At 42.6% G+C, this 17,467-nt stretch overlaps 1 protein-coding gene across 6 annotated transcripts in view; it reads left to right on the top strand.

The window, feature by feature from the left end:
* ep300a (E1A binding protein p300 a) overlaps positions 1-15,463 on the top strand; it is a 76,134-nt gene extending 60,671 nt beyond the window's left edge. For 4 of the 6 annotated variants that reach the window (XM_062056167.1, XM_062056166.1, XM_062056164.1 and 1 more), the window contains exons 19-31: positions 3,037-3,125; positions 4,321-4,431; positions 4,621-4,677; positions 4,778-4,855; positions 4,959-5,026; positions 5,108-5,258; positions 5,413-5,559; positions 5,639-5,752; positions 7,376-7,541; positions 7,705-7,872; positions 7,964-8,125; positions 10,312-10,593; positions 10,665-15,463. In XM_062056167.1, coding sequence (XP_061912151.1) covers positions 3,037-3,125; positions 4,321-4,431; positions 4,621-4,677; positions 4,778-4,855; positions 4,959-5,026; positions 5,108-5,258; positions 5,413-5,559; positions 5,639-5,752; positions 7,376-7,541; positions 7,705-7,872; positions 7,964-8,125; positions 10,312-10,593; positions 10,665-13,772 — 4,701 coding nt within the window. In that variant the 3' untranslated portion in view covers positions 13,773-15,463. The remainder of the gene's footprint in view (positions 1-3,036; positions 3,126-4,320; positions 4,432-4,620; positions 4,678-4,777; positions 4,856-4,958; positions 5,027-5,107; positions 5,259-5,412; positions 5,560-5,638; positions 5,753-7,375; positions 7,542-7,704; positions 7,873-7,963; positions 8,126-10,311; positions 10,594-10,664) is intronic. The other 2 variants (XM_062056168.1, XM_062056165.1) reach the window with 1 other exon arrangement.
* Positions 15,464-17,467: the final 2,004 nt, after the last annotated feature.

The raw sequence follows: 17,467 nt of genomic DNA, 5'->3' as shown, positions 1-17,467 counted from the left end.
TGCTCCGGTGATGACTTGCTGCGGATGCGAATGGCTTTGGTCTTGTCGGGAGAACGAACGGGTCGTGAGGGGCTAGCCTTGCCATTTAATATGTGCTTTTCTTTGTCCGTTTCTACTTGGTGTTTATTGTTGTATTGGGCGGCTGGTCCGGTGCATTTTCTCCACTACATCAAAAGAAATTGTGCCGCGAAAAGAACATTTGTGTTAACTGGTTATTATTGTGTTAACTTTGACAGCCCTACTTCTTACATAACCATCTCTCAACGGGGTTTCCCTGAACGCATCCTAGGCATATTTAGTTAATGAAATGTAAACACTAAAGTACATATTTGACCACTTTTTGGGGAGATATTTTAGGGGAAGCTGTCTTGCAGTATTAGAGCAATCGCTGCTGCTGTATACCCATATACCCAGCAGGTCTCGTAGATGAACAGCTCTCTGGCATGTTAGAACAAAGAGGGTAAAGGAAGTCAGAAAGTCAGACTTGTAATTTCGGGACAACGATTGACTTGTAACTTCGGGACAACAATTGGCTCTAATGACTGGGTCGGTCTGGCTGGAGTGCAAAGTCGGGCTGTGCGCCTGTCACCTCAGTCTTACCGCCAAGGATCCAGACTCGCGTGCGTCTTGCTTACAGTTGATCAAAGTTTTTCGGTGGTTGATTTTTCAGTGCATCACTAGTCAATAGTGTGTAAATAATTAGCTTTATATATTCATTCATACAATTACTTCAATTTGTTTTCATGTAAAATACCCAGATTTTTCAGGTGTGGCGGCTTTCATATTGCCGCAAATATTGTTCACAAATCTGTCTAAATCTGTGTTAGTGAGCTCTTATTCTTTGCCAAGATAATCCATCTCACCTCACAGGTGTAGTATATCAAGATGCTGATTTAACAGCATGATTATCACACTGGTGTGCCTTAGGCTGACCACAACAAAAGGCCTCTCTGAAATGTGCCGTTTTGCTTTATTGGAGTCTGGGGGGGGTCAGAAAAGCAGTCCGGTGTGACCACCATTTGCCTCACGCAGTGCAACACGTCTCCTTTGCATAAAGTTGATCAAGTTGTTGATTGTGGCCTGTGGAATGTTGGTCCACTCCTCTACAATGGCTGTGCGAAGTTGCTGGATATTGGCAGGAACTGGAACACGCTGTCGTATACGCCGATCCACAGCATCCCAACATGCTCAGTGGGTGACATGTTTGGTGAGTATGCTGGCCATGTAAGAACTGGGATGTTTTCAGCTTCCAGGAATTGTGTATAGATCCTTGCAACATGGGGCTGTGCATTGTCATGCTGCAACATGAGGTGATGGTCTCAGGTAAATGACACAACAATAGGCCTCAGGATTTTGTCACAGTATCTCTGTACATTCAAAATGCCATCAATAAAATGCACTTGCGTATATTTTCCATTACATACGCCTGCCCATACCACAACCCCACCCGCACCATGTGCCAGTCGATTCACAACATTAACATCAGCAAAACGCCTTCCCACACGACACACGCTGTCTGCCATGTGCCCTGAACAGTGATTCATCCGTGAAGAGAACACCTATCCAACGTGCCAGATGCTAATGTGAGCATTAGTCGGTTACGACGACAAACTGCAGTCAGGTTGAGACCCTGATGAGGAGGACGAGCATGCAGATGAGCTTCCCTGGGACGATTTCTCACGGTTTGTGCAGAAATGTATTGGTTATGCAAACCAATTGTTGCAGCCGCTGTCCGAGTGGCTGGTCTCAGACGATCATGGCGGTGCACCTGTCGGATGTAGAGGTCCTGGGCTGGGGTAGTTATATGTGATCTGCAGTTGTGAGGCCAGTAGAATGTACTGCCAAATCCTCTGAAACGCCTTTGGAGACGGCTTATGGTAGAGAAATGAACATTCAATTCACGGGCAACAGCTCTGGTGGACATTCCTGCAGTCAGCATGCAAACTGCACGCTTCCTCAAAACTTGCGACATTGTGCTGCACATTTCAGTGTCCTTTTGTTGTGGGAAGCCTAAGGCACACCTGTGCAATAATCACGCTGTTTAATCAGCATCTTGATATGCCACACCTGTGAGGTGGGATGAATTATCTTGGCAAATAAGAAGTGCTCACTAACAGATTTAGACAGATTTGTGAACAATATTTGAGAGGAATAGGTATTTTGTGTATACCGTATTTTTCGGAGTATAAGTCGCTCCGGAGTATAAGTCGCACCGGCCGAAAATGCATAATAAAGAAGGAAAAAAACATATATAAGTCGCGTTTTTGGGGGAAATTTATTTGATAAAACTCAACACCAAGAATAGACATTTGAAAGGCAATTTAAAATAAATAAAGAATAGTGAACAACAGGCTGAATAAGTGTACGTTATATGACGCATAAATAACCAACTGAGAACGTGCCTGGTATGTTAACGTAACATATTATGGTAAGAGTCATTCAAATAACTATAACATATAGAACATGCTATACGTTTACCAAACAATCTGTCACTCCTAATCGCTAAATCCGATGAAATCTAATACGTCTAGTCTCTTACGTGAATGAGCTAAACAATATTATTTGATATTTTACGGTAATGTGTTAATAATTTCACACATAAGTCGCTCCTGAGTATAAGTCGCACCCCCGGCCAAACTATGAAAAAAACTGCGACTTATAGTCCGAAAAATACGGTATATTAAAAGTTTTAAATCTTTGAGTTCAACTCATGAACAATGGGAGCAAAAACAAAAGTGTTGCGTTTATATTTTTGTTCTGTGTTTGTCCCATTAGGTTTCAGTTGAATGCAGTTTTACAGATAGTTAAGTTAAAGTTAAAGTTAAAGTACCAATGATTGTCACACACACACTAGGTGTGGTGAAATTTGTCCTCTGCATTTGACCCATCCCCTTGATCACCCCCTGGGAGGTGAGGGGAGCAGTGGGCAGCAGCGTAGCCGCGCCCGGGAATCATTTTTGGTGATTTATTAGTGGTGGGTGTGTACAAGGTAAGATGTTTAATATATATACTCTATTCTTTGCTTCGGTCTTTCAGCTGGAGTTTTCCCCTCAGACCCTGTGCTGCTATGGGAAGCAGTTGTGCACTATTTCCCGAGACTCGGCTTACTTTAGCTACCAGAACAGGTAGGATGGCAGAAAATATCATGTTATGATGAATGGACAACTGGAGGGAGAAGCATAAGTGATGATAGTTAAGATCATCATGAAAATATTTGTCTATCATGTTTGACTTTTTATTTTTGTTGTTGCGTCTAAAACATTGTTATTTTAAAAGTTGGTCTTCTCTTATCCTGGTACGGCAATTGTTGTAAAACAATTCAATTAATTGTTTAATAATAATAATAATAATACCTGGGATTTATATAGTGCTTTTCTAAGTACCCAAAGTCGCTTTACATGTAGAACCCATCATTCATTCACACTTGGTGGTGGTAAGCTACTTTCATAGCCACAGCTGCCCTGGGGTAGACTGACGGAAGCGTGGCTGCAATTTGCGCCAACGGCCCCTCCGACCACCACCTATCATTCATCATTCAATTCACCGGTGTGAGTGGCACCGGGGGCAAAGGGTGAAGTGTCCCGCCCAAGGACACAACGGCAGCGATTTTTTGGATGGTAAGAGGCGGGGAGCGAACCTGCAACCCTCAGGTTTCTGGCACGGTTGCTCTACCCACTACGCCATGCCGCCCCATTAATCTCAGCAGATTGCTGCTCAAGCCAGAGCATTAACCTGTAAATTACCTACACTTTATATTTGGTTATTTCTGTACTCGTGCCAAAATCTTGGCTTGCCCAAATGAGAAAAGACTAACTTTAAAATGAACTATTTGACTGAATCAGCAACCAAGCAATGTTCTCTGCTTATTTGTTCAACTGTGTGCATAACGTCTAGTGCTACAACCTCCAGTCTTGTTCCATTGTTAAACGCCCATTAAGTCTGCTCCTGCTGCTATTAGCTGTCTTGGTGATTGTTTATGCTCATCCTCTCACGTCCAAATTGCTAATCTGTGCTTTGCCTCGGTTCTCTGCTCTGTGTTGTCCTTAATGTTTGTCTTGTCATGTTCTTGGTCCATATAACTTGGCTGTCTTCGTATGCTTGTAAACCCCCATCGGCCGTTATTTTTTTTTGACTTGCTCAACCGTGAACCTACGAAACCATCGCCCATCACTGATTCCCCGTACCTACCAAATTCATGACTTGCGATGACGACTTCTTCCTCTCCCGTGCTCCTGCTTGCTGCCTTGCCCTTGTTCCGCTTGGGGACCTGCCCTCCCATACGCTCTCTGTGATTGACTGTGCTGTGGGCAAATGGTGCAGATCACCACAATTTCGGCTTATTGCTGACAGGTACCACTTCTGTGAGAAGTGTTTTAACGAGATCCAGGGAGAGACCGTGTCCCTGGGTGACGACCCCACCCAACCACAGACGTAAGTATTGTCACTTAACTTATACAAACACCACGTTCAAATTAGTTTTAAAAGTGCTGCTATTTCATCGCATCATCCCTAAACTTTCTGAAAACCATTAAGTCATCTATGTAAACCTGAACTATAGTAAATATCTCCCAAATATTACATTTCTTTTCCTTTATGTATTATCATTTTACTATATTTCAGCTCTATTAACAAAGATCAGTTTGAGAAGAAGAAAAATGACACACTGGACCCCGAACTGTAAGTTGGCCGCTCACTAATGTTTTATTTTGAAATGAAAATATGGTCAAATAATCAAATTAATTTTGATAATCATGTGTAATGGGTGTCTTGATTTCAGGCTTGTTGAATGTTTGGACTGTGGACGAAGAATGCACCAGATATGCGTCTTGCACAATGACACGATTTGGCCATCGGGGTAAGTAGAATTTGGTATCTATTTAATTATTTTATGTAGACACCAAAGGCATATTTAATGTTAACTCAACTTGTATTTTGTTGGGTTGGACTTTACGCCACAGTTTTGTATGTGACGGCTGCCTGAAAAAGACTAATAAGACAAGGAAAGAGAACAAGTATTGCGCTAAAAGTAAGTGACTTCTTTACTGTTTTGCATTTTAATCAACATTATGCTGTTTTAGCCGTTTATTCACTGATGATTCCGTTGCAGGGTTGCCTCAGACAAAACTAGGCAGTTTCCTGGAGATGAGGGTGAATGACTTCCTCAAACGTCAGACCCACCCAGAAGCTGGTGAGGTCTTCATCCGCATGGTGCACGTCTCAGACAAAGTTGTGGAGGTTAAACCTGGCATGAAATCCAGGTATGTAAACAACTCACTTAGCTGAGATTTAATGTCTAGATAAAGTTTGGTTTAAATACTCAAGTTGTGAAATGTGCTTTATTTTTTGCTGGTGTTTTCTTTTACTGTCTATTATTTACCCATTTTTTTTGTTTGTTTTTGGTTTTTGTTTTAGGTTTGTGGATAGTGGGGAGATGTCAGAGTCTTTCCCATATCGAACAAAAGCCCTTTTCGCCTTTGAAGACATTGATGGAGCAGACGTCTGTTTTTTTGGAATGCATGTTCAAGAGTATGGCTCAGACTGCCCTCAACCTAATCAGAGGTACAAGATTCTTTCTTTTCTTTTTCCTTATTTATTGTTGTTGTTTTTTTCAACTAAATTTCTAACGTTATTTTTACAGACGAGTTTACATCTCCTACCTGGACAGTGTGCATTTTTTCCGGCCACGAAGTCTGAGAACAGCTGTTTACCATGAAATTCTCATTGGCTACTTGGAGTATGCCAAGAGGTTGGGGTAAGAGTTTTGTTTTTTTCTGATATCAAGTAGCATTTCATGCTTTATTTCAGACCTAAAGTCCGGCACATTTGGCTTGTACTTAACTTTGGTGAAATTTCCCGCTTTTGACATATTTGGAATAGGTGGGCCTGGGCATGACATGATTGCCTACACACGCACACCTCAAAACGTAGCCAGGTCATGGAATGGCTCGTGTTGCGATTGCTTCTCGCAGGTTCCTAAAGGGGTCATCTTACAACATATTTTTTCCTATTAAAACACATCATTGTTGTCTACGTAACATGTAATGGTGGTGCTTTGGTCAACGATTTGAATAGATTAAGTTTTACAGACCATCTTCAAGCCGCCTTCTTACTGTTTCCTTAGAATTAAACTTTTTAGTGGGCGGTCTTATTTACCTGCCGAGGCCCTCTTCCAGGCCAAACCCCCAATCTCCACTTCATCAGCCATTTTGCATTTTTTTATAACTTCTATATTGAGTCTACTGACAGATATAAGTTAAAACTGTATGCTACTTTGTTTTTGAAACAGCAACAGTGGAGGATTTTAGCATGCATGTGTATGTACAAGCCAGTCTGCTCCACAACAAGAGGATAGAGAAAAATAATGAACTTATTGACTATAAGGTGCGCCAGAAGTTGGCAGACCCGTCAGCGTTCCTGTTCGGTTGTTGAGGTTTTTTTTCTTGGCCTCAGTCTGGGCCCCCTCTCCAGGAGCCCAGTCTGAGACCGAACCTTTTTTTTACTCATCGAATGGGATTGGGCTGAAAATCTGAATTTCCCCTTGGGGATTCATAAAGTATTTCTGATTCTGATTCTGACTATAACTTTGGAATACATCTGGGTAACAATGCAAAGCTCTTTGGTTAACCAAACCTCTACCATGTATGGAGATGTCTTATGTAATATCTGAAATAACCAAGACAAAATATGTTACTAACGTCTGAAACTCCAAATGGCTCATCTAGAGCGAGTTTGGAAGAAGGCAAGATTGTTTTATGAATATGTTTTACAACAATTTTCGAGGTTTATAGTGATCCTAAGTACACAAAAATGGCTACCAACAGGTAGGAAATGTTGGTTTTGCTCAACAAGACCTTTCATCTTAACTGACACAGTTTATCTTGGGAAAAAAATACTAAGACTCCAAATATTCCAAAAGACATTGATGGTACCATTTTATTTTTTTCTTTGATATTATGTGAAGCAGAGGAAAAGCAACAAATTCAACATTCAGTACCTAAAGTATAACTCAGAAAAGGGTCTTGTTCTTTGATGTTAACTTCAGCCTTTTATATGGACCTGGTGTTTTATTTTACTAAATAAAACAAGCGACATCTGTTTAAAAACAACAAATTAATTCATGAAGCCACTTATATTGGTTATAGATCTATCTCTATAGTAATATAATGAATTTAAATGAAAATACCTCAAGTTGAGGGCATTTCGCAGCATTTTAGGTGAGAATATAAATAGATTAATTAGATTACAGATCAAATTGAATTAATTACTCTTTTTGCTTGAAAACAAATTTTTTTTTGCTTGAAGGCACAATTTAAAACATAGTTTTGGAATTAATGTGTGTCAGCATATAGTTGCTTTATTGTTTGGTCTTTCTCAGGTACACAACTGGCCATATTTGGGCTTGCCCGCCCAGTGAGGGGGACGACTACATCTTTCACTGTCACCCTATTGATCAGAAGATTCCAAAGCCTAAGCGTCTGCAGGAATGGTACAAGAAGATGTTGGACAAAGCCGTGGCAGAGCGAATAGTGCATGACTACAAGGTAGAGAGGCACCATTTAGCCATTTTTGGGAGTGGGGGGGGGATTATGTCAGCAACAGATTTTACCACATTTTTGTTGTTAATCGAGGATGATAATATTGAACTCTAAAGTGACGATGTCACTGACACTAATGACACTTTGTATCTTCAATGCACTCCTAAAGGATGTCTTCAAGCAGGCGACCGAGGATCGTTTAACCAGTGCAAACGAGTTGCCTTACTTTGAAGGTGACTTTTGGCCCAATGTACTAGAGGAGAGTATTAAAGAGCTGGAGCAAGAAGAGGAAGAGCGGAAGAGAGAGGAGAACAGCACTTCCAATGAGAGTATTGATGTAAGTGATGGTGGGGGAATGACTCCAATTGTAAACAGTTTGGGTTGTTAGGTGACACTGACATTGTTGTTGTTTCTTCTTTCGTCTGCAGGACAGTAAAGGTGACAGTAAAAATGCAAAGAAGAAGAACAATAAGAAGACAAGTAAGAACAAGAGCAGCCTGAGCCGAGCCAATAAGAAGAAGCCTGGGATGCCCAATGTCTCCAATGACCTTTCACAGAAACTCTATGCCACTATGGAAAAACATAAAGAGGTACAGTAATTTCACATAAACCTATTGCTTGGATTAAAAATGACAGCACGTCTGGCTCATTGAATACGCGTGGTGGTCAAGCCAGCGTCCGTTCTCAATGGGTACTAGGCTCCATTTAGCCTTTCTTGAAGAAAAAAGCCCTATGCTTGCATTGTTTTTTAGCTGTACGACCCATCTAAATCGCGAAAAGGATAAATGTTTCTTCAGAGTTACTTGAGAGGTTATCAAAAATGGCGGAAGAGTGCAAAATTTTATCAAAAAAGACGACAAAAATACCACACACTCCAGTACAAGGAAGCAGAGCCGAAGAATGCACGTGTGCAGTGACCACTCCGTTTGTTTGATATACTTTTAGCGTTTAGTGAAGATTTGATCCAGTAAGTGGTTTCGTTTGGCCCGCCTAAGGTTGGCTTCCCAAAATGTAATATATATTCATACTTGTTTTAAGTCACACAATCATTGATGGCATGTCTGCAAGGCTAACAAGTTGCCATCCATCTAAAGTGATGATCTCCACTATCTTAAATAATGGCGGTGTGGGAATAAGGTATTTACTTATTGTGCAGCTCTGCGCCTAAAATCCCAGCATATTGCCACGTTTTGACTTTGGTCCTTGAAGGCAAAAAGTTTGGGCACCCCTGATTTTGTGTTTCCCATTTAGGTATTATCTTGATATTATTTGTATTTCTTAAGACACATTTTTGCTACGAGTGTTCCGTAAAGCACAAACTCGGTGAGTCTAAATAAAATAAATAAAATGTGAGCAAAACCTATAAAAGTTCATCTTTTACCAAAGGCAACAATCAGAAATGAAGCTTTCAGCACATACACAATGTTGACATCTATAGTTATATTTTGATAAAGACGGGGAAAAACATGCATACTCGTAAAGGGCGCGTGTGACAGCAAGGGCAGGCAACAAACATGACTGCAACCATAACCGAGCAAAAACGGTTTATATTTGTCCGGGAGAGTCTGGATACCAAGTTCCTTAACCCAGCCACACACAAAGAAGTTGTAGACCTCTATGCTTTTCCAAGTTTTCATCTGTTTTGTCGTGTAGAATGATGTCTGGAGCACACAATAGTTCTATATGTTTGGGAAATGCGCCGACGAATAATCATTTATCACTTGACAAATCGTTATGTTTTATAAAGTATTGGGATCTAGTACATTGTATAGTTGGATTTTTTGCTCATATCTTCTTTTTGCAGGAAGATCTATCCCTTTGTGTACTTAGTGCGCGCGCTGCTAGTTGTGCAACAGCCATCTTCGCTTGGTTGACCACCACTGGTTTTCACTTTCGGGAAGAAATAATTTGTTGGAATACAAGCAATTGTAACAATGACTTTTAAGCAGAGGTGGATAGAGTAGCCACAAATTGTACTTAAGTAAGAGTAACATTACTTGAGAGTAATATGACTCAAGTACAAGTAAAAAGCAGTCATCCAAATAATAGAGTAAGTTAGTATTCTGTGTAAAAAAAACCCCCACAATTTACTCAATAATTAAAAGTAACCTTTAATTTATTTAGTAGCTAGTTTAGCTAATGTTAGCAAATGCGCAGCTAAAACATAAACATCTACAACTTACCGCAACATGTTTTTCTCTAGTTGGAAGTGGAATTTTTTATAGGCCGAAATGTGAACATTTCTTCTGACACAGATGACGGCACATGATAAAGATAGATGTGATTTTTCCTAGTTTTTAAGTTAACATTGAAGAGTTGTGACACCTTTTCTGACGTCATGTAACTTTTTACACTGTGCAGTATGAGTGCGACCATGTGACAGCCAAGCTCTGTTTGATTGGTGGAATAGTCAAACTTTACTAATGCTCACTTTGGATTGGTGAAACACGGTCATGTGACCGTGCCTTCTAATAAAAGGTCTCTAAAATCCACTGAATATGTTTTTGCAAGCACTAATCAATTGATTATAAATAGATGTACTGATGATATAAGTAAATGTATCGGAATGAAAGTAAAAGTAGTGTTTCGTCTTCACAAAAATATTCAAGTAAAAAGTATGCTGCATAATCTACTCTAACAAATACAATTTATTCATAAAGTTACTTTAGTAAATGTAACGGAGTAAATGTAGCACATTACTACCTACCTTTGCTTTTCAGCCACTTCTTCATTTTATTGTTTTTAAATTCCCTCGTCCATGTCCATTTCTCCTTAGGTGTTCTTTGTGATACGGCTAATCGCGGCCCCAATGGCCAATGCACTGCCCCCCATCGCCGACCCTGATCCCCTGATGGCATGCGACCTCATGGATGGCCGCGATGCCTTCCTTACCCTGGCAAGGGACAAACACCTGGAGTTCAGTTCGTTGCGGAGGTCTAAGTGGAGCTCCATGTGCATGTTGGTGGAGCTGCATAATCAAAGCCAAGACCGCTTTGTCTACACGTGCAATCTGTGCAAACACCATGTGGAGACTCGTTTCCACTGTACTGTCTGCGAGGTGAGTTGTGGAAAGTGCAATGTGTTGTTGGTTTCTTAAAAAATATTGATTCATCTTGTCATCTCTTACAGGACTATGACCTCTGCATCACATGTTATAACACTAAGGGCCATGAGCATAAGATGGAGAAGCTAGGCCTTGGTTTGGATGATGAGAGCAGTAACCAGACTGGTGCCACCACTCAGAGCCCCGGAGACTCACGCCGCCTCAGCATCCAGCGCTGCATCCAGTCTCTGGTCCATGCCTGCCAGTGTCGAAATGCAAACTGCTCACTGCCGTCCTGCCAGAAGATGAAGCGTGTTGTTCAGCACACGAAAGGCTGCAAAAGAAAAACCAACGGTGGCTGCCCCATCTGCAAACAGCTTATTGCGCTGTGTTGCTACCATGCTAAGTACTGCCAGGAGAACAAGTGCCCAGTGCCGTTCTGCCTGAACATCAAACACAAGCTACGTCAGCAGCAGCTGCAGCACAGGCTTCAGCAAGCCCAGATGCTGAGGAGGAGGATGGCCAGCATGCAGAGAGTAGGCAAACCTGCACCAGGAGGTGCTCCAGGTGGAAACGGCCTGCCCTCTCCAGGAGCCAACAATGGAGCAACCGGGCCTGGTACGCCCACATCTGTCGGCACACAGCCTCCAACGCCACAGACGCCCACGCAGGGAAACATGCTTGCACTCCCTCAGCAGCAGGGAGTGGGTGTGGTGGGAGTGGGAGCCGCAGTACAGCAGCTTCAACCACAAGGTGCAATGCCTCCTCAGCATCATCTACAGCATCAGTTTCAGGCAATGGGTGGAGGGGGTGTGATGAACTCTTCCCAGCAACAGATGATGCCTCAGCTCCAGCAACAGCAGCCTCCCAACGTCCAGCAACATCCAGGTGGTTTGCCACCATACAATCCCAGACCTCCAGGGGCCTCTCCTCTTCACCAGTCCCTGGGCAAACCTGGACTTGGCCCGGCCACCCCACCTCAGCAACAACAACAACAACCATCCAACCAGGTTCAAGGGTCCATGCCTGGTCAAAGCCAACAGCAAGGGCCTCCTTTGGCCGCTGTAGAGACTGCCCTAAAAATCCTGGCAGAGACTCAGAGGCAGATGGCTCAATCCCAAGCTCAAATCCGAGGCTTGGGACCGGGGGGCATGATGCCCCAACATCCTCAACATCCTCACCACCCGAACAACCAGGCCCAGATGGTCATGCCCCACATAGGAGCTCAAGGTATTCCACCGCAGGCTCAGGGAATTGTAGGCAGGACTATGTTAGACCCACAGCAGCAGGGAATGCTTGCTGGTATGCAGCAAGGCGGCCCCCCGTCTCAGTTGCCTCCTCAAGCTCAGCAGCATCTCCAGCCAGGAGGTGGTGGGCAACTTCAACAAGCAAACCAACAGTGGGGCACTGGGGGACCAGGCATGAACCCGCAACAAAGGCCGGGCATGATGGGTCACATAGCGGCACAGCAACCGTCAGCGGCTGCCCAGCAGCAGCAACTTGGTCAGCAACAACCTCAGCCAGGAAATCGTGGCCTGATGCAGGTGATGGGTGTTACAGGAGGAGCTGCAGGTAATCAAGCGATGCCGGGTGCTGGTGGATCGGGAAACTTGCCCCAAGCAGCACTACATGATCTCCTGAGAACGCTGCGCTCCCCAAGTTCCCCCCTTCAGCAGCAACAAGTCCTCAACATTCTCCGGTCCAACCCCACCCTCATGGCGGCTTTCATCAGGCAGCGAGCTGCCAGGTATCAGGGGGGTCAAGGTTGCGCTGGAGGAGGGCCTCCACAAGGCCATGGAGGTGTGAGGTTCCCGGGGGCTGCTAGTGGTCTACCTGGTGTGGGAGGGCCAGGACCCAATCAGCTGGCTAACATGGATGGTCAGCAGGTTAGTGTGAACCAAGCAGGACAACCAGGAATGAACATGGCTCAGGGGGCTGCTGGAGGTGGGAATATACCCACCATGGCTCAGCTCCAGCAACTCCAGCAGCAGCAACAACAACAACAACGCCCAATGTTGCCTGGTAACCTACAGCAGCAGCAGATGGCGGTCTTGCAGCAGCAGCAGCAGCAGCAGCAGCAGCAGCAGCAACAACAGTCTGGACAACAAAACAGTATGTCCAACATGACTCCTCAGTTCAGAGAACTGTTAATGAGAAGACAGCAGCAGCAGCAGCAGCAGCAGCAGCAGCAGCAGCAGCAGCAGCAGATGGCGAACCACGGACAGTTCCAGCAGCCTCAAGGACTCCAACAACAGCAAGGACAGCAGGGCTTCATGCAGCCTGGGATGCCCCCTTCCTCCCAAACCCAGCCTGGGGTAGGTTCAAGGGGCCCCCAGCAGCAGCAAGGAGGACCCCAGGGTGGTCCAGGGCAACTAGGCCAGCAGCAAAGTTACTCGGGAAATGTGTCTCAAGTGACTGCAGCTCTCCAGCAAAGGCTGCATCAAATGCAAATGCACCAACAGCAACAAAATGCCATGGCTGGACCTCAGGGTCAAGATGGAGGGCCAGGTGGCGGTGGCGGCGTGCCAGGGAGTGCCCCTCTCCAGCAAGGACAAGCGGTATCAGGGCAGCAACAGCAAGGCGTGCCACAGACATCCCAAGCTATGCTTCACCAGAACATCCACCAGAGGCTCCTTCAGCAGCAGCAACACCTTGGAGGGGGTTCCCCGGCCCAGCACAGCAGCCCAATGAGCCCACAGCAGCAAATGGCGCAATCCCCGCACCCCCACCTCCAAGGACAAGGGGGACTTGGTCCAGCTAGCACACTCGGCAGCCAGGTCCGATCGCCACAGCCGTCGCCGCGGCCGCAGTCACAGCCTCACCGCTCCAGCCCGTCCCCGCGCATGCAACCCTCCTCTCAACCTCAGCCGCAGCCTTCGCCGCATCGCATTTCTCCACAGACCCAGACTGGATCGCCTCATCCCAGTCACATGGGCCAGCATCACCCCAGTATGGCACCACCCCAAACCCCACAACAGCAGCAGCAGCAGCAGCCAGGTGGTTCTGTAGATCAGTTCAGCTCGGATCAGAACTCCATCATGTCACAGCTGAGCGGGATGGCGGCCATGCATGGAAGCCAAGCGGGACAGTCAGACATGATGGCTGCTAATAATAATAATAACAACAATAATAATAACAACAACAACCAGGAACTCGCAGCGAACATTAACCACAACACTTTGGACCTCATGTAGCCATCATTCATGCTCTCATCTCTTTGGCCCAATGACAAACTGCCATTAAGTGAGAGTCTGAACTAAGGTTGTTTTTTGTTTTTTTGGCTGAGGAGGTTTTTAGAAGTTTGAATTTTTTATTTAAATATTTTTGTGATGTATGAATAAGAACTGACGCTTCCTATGGGAGATGCAGCATCAAATCCTACAAGTCAATAAAAAGAATAAATTAAAAGGATGGTAAATTATTGCTGTTAATATATATCTATTTTTGCCAACGTGTACAAAATGGTGTAAGGGCAACGTTTCAGGTGGAAGAGATTTCTTCTGTCTATGACAATATTTTTGGGGGACTGAGAATTTTTTGCCTTTTTATGAATATTTTTAAGATTTTAAATGTGGCTAAAAATTAAGTGAGTTGACGAGATGTACTTTTTTTTCTAAAAAAATATTCAGTTTCCCTCCTGTAACCCACTCATGATTGTATCGTTTGCAGAGGAAAAAAAGTATATTTTATTTCTGAATTTATACAATATGTTTTTGTGAGTGGATCATAAAACGTTTTACATTTTAGGTTTTGTTTCGTGGATAGTTTTTCTTTTCATGCACATGAAATGAAATGTGTGTGGGGCACTCCGTTCTCCAAAGAACTGGCCAACTTAAAAAAATGCAGTCGGTCTAATTTAAATTTGTGTACAGATTTTTTTTTTATTATTCATTTCTTTGGGGTCGCTGCAAAAGTTAGCAAATTTTCTGTCTAGATCCTCTGATTCAATCTCTCTCACACATGTTAGTACTGTACAAAGTTCCGAAATGTTGCATTTACATACTGTATTTTATAATGAAAATGAAAGCTGTACAAAAACCCTTGTGTATATAATTTAAACTCCCCCCTTCCAATTGGATATTTGCTGTATGTGTACAGGAAAAACACCCAATTACTGATTGACTGTATAGTATTGAGATCTTTCTGTCCTTGGAGGTTCAGTACAAGGTGTTGGACGCCACACGCACCGATGCGCCTTTTTTCCAGTGTTTTGTTTTTTGCAGAGTCGACAAATCCCACACCTGACTAATCCTATAACTTGCATGTGAAAAGCCGACGTGAGGCTCGATTAGATTTCAAACTAGCTTTTTATGAAAACATGCTCACTATTTTTCCTCAAAGGTTGCTGGGTATGGGGTATGCGTTTGAACTCGGTGGCAATATATCTTGAGACTTATTTTATAAGAAAATAAAAAAACAAGGAAAAAATGTCTTTTATATATATAAATATATATATAAATCGATATATTATTTAATTTTATTTTTGGGAAATACAACTTGATGCTACAAGAATTATTGGATAAATGGTTTTGTTTTGTATTAAAGATATGTTGATGCAAAACGACACTGCAGAGAGAAGACATTGCACCATCCTCCTTGAAGTACAGGAATATAGATGGAAACATAGTCACTGTACAAACTGATGGCAACTGAACAAAATGTTTTTTTAATCATTTCCGCTCCAACAGAGAGAAAAATACTGGAAGTAAGACTTATTTATATATTAAGTATTCAAATGGAATTTTGACCACTTGTTTTTTTTTGTTCCTCTTGTCGACAATTTTGGTGCTTGCTGAGAGAAAGCAAAAATAACTGTTGCTCCATTTTCATTATTATTTTTTTCTAAGTTATTTTGGTGGTCTGACTGTTTTTTCCAATAAATTAATTGTACAATAAAGTATGTTTGTACCATTGGGAAAAAAATACTTCTCTGGTATTAATTTTTTAAAAGCTTGTTCATGAGAAATACAGTATGTTAGCATTACTGTACTAACCCAAATAGAAGATATGTTTTATATTTGGGGGTCTCGAGAATTATAATTGCAGAACAGCAGGTAGCTGGTTAGGGAGGAGTCATGTTGAACAACTAATCTAAAAGATGAATATTTGTGTACAGTAGTTTTAATCTAGTTTTTTATTTCACTGATAAGGATAATATGACCAAACAACTCGATTTACGAGTTTTTAAATGCTGTCCTGGCTTTTAGTTATGTTTTAAGTTGCAAGGATACATTAGTTCTGAGCCTCACCACCGCTAGTCGGCGTAGTGATTTGTCAGAAGCGGGCGAAACATCCGGTCTTCTTTGCTAGCATTAGCTCATAGCTAGAGATCGGTATAGCTTTGTTTCCAACCATTGGAACGGAGAATTTGATTGTAAAAGAGAAGAAATAGTGAATGCTAAGTGAATTAAAGAAATTACATTAAAAACATAACCGAGCCTGTAGCCGATGTGGTGAGATAGTTGGAGTGCAGCACTGCTCGTCTTCACCATACTGAAGCCAAGCAAGCACAAGGCGCTAACGTTTCTAAAAGGTGGACATTTAGCCATGAAAATATGGAAAAGCTGCTGATGGTGTGTTCAATGGAGAATCAACTGAAAGGACCTGTAATGGAAGTCCACTTTCTAAGGTAATTTCTGCACATTATTACTACATTACTTCATAACACTAGTACATTCTATTTTATTGTTTTTCATACAATATTTCTCATTTAAAAGTTTTTCTTTTCAAAAAGTAAATCACATGTTAACATTGTGCAGTTTTGAGTTACGAGTTCCAATAGAACTAATTAAGCCCATATATTTAGTTAATATAGCATTTGGGTCAATACTGTACCGGACAATCTGTTTTCTGAACTCTCATTACTCATTTCGCATTTTGTCTAAAGTGCAGATTCGGCACTGCATTTTCAACTATTCTGTAAATTGGTCATGTCAAACCAGAGTAATCAACAACATCGCCATGATTTTGTATATGTGTCATTACAATAGGAAAGCAAAGTAAACCGGTAAATGATGCCTGTACGTTTCTATTGGTGAAAAAAATGCTTACCTGTAGACAAATGGAAAAAATATATATACATTCTATATATGTATTGTAACTTACAAGAATGGTTCATTACACATGTAGTACATTTTTACAGTTAAATTTTTTTTAACAAATGTCACTGCTACTCCAGATGTCGTGGCTGAGACGACTCTTCAACATAGCGGGAAGTCTGGGGTGGTACCTCTGGATTGGCAGACCGGGGTGGTGGTACCCCTTTTCAAGAAAGGGGACCGGAGGGTGTGTTCCAATTATAGAGGGATCACACTTCTCAGCCTCCCGGGGAAAGTCTATTCCAGGGTGCTGGAGAGGAGAGTCTGGCCGTTATTCGAGCCTCGGATTCAGGAGGAATAATGTGGTTTTTGTCCTGGTCGTGGAACCGTGATGCACTGGCAATTTGGCCGGAACAATGAAACAGCGCTGCCGAAACCGAATGTTGTGATGACATAAGCCATACGCATACGCTGTCTGGAGCGATGTGGTCATAGTTAGACCAAACAGTCCATCGAGTGAGTCACATTTTATATTGATTGAGTTCCTTAGTGTTCGCTTTTACAATAACAATGTCGCTACAGTTTGGTTATTATACATGTTACAGACCGTAAATGAAGTCTTGTTGACGATTTTTTAAATACATTTTAAAGTGATTTTCAGTGGTAGAATTGATTGCTCCCATTAGCTGCATTGCTAGGTCAAGACGATTTTTACATGTTAGAATGCAAAAAAAACCCAACACTTTTGTCTTCTTGTCTCTCATAATGATTGTGGACGATAGGCAACATTCCAAAAAAATGTCAGTTCCCCTTTAAGGAGAGAAAGCCTTCCAGCAGCGCGAAGCAAGTGT

The sequence above is a fragment of the Entelurus aequoreus genome, linkage group LG08, assembly GCF_033978785.1.
Source record: "Entelurus aequoreus isolate RoL-2023_Sb linkage group LG08, RoL_Eaeq_v1.1, whole genome shotgun sequence".
Classification (NCBI taxonomy): Eukaryota; Metazoa; Chordata; class Actinopteri; order Syngnathiformes; family Syngnathidae; genus Entelurus; species Entelurus aequoreus.
Note: the sequence above shows the minus strand (reverse complement) of the source record. Positions and strands in the feature narration are given on the sequence as shown.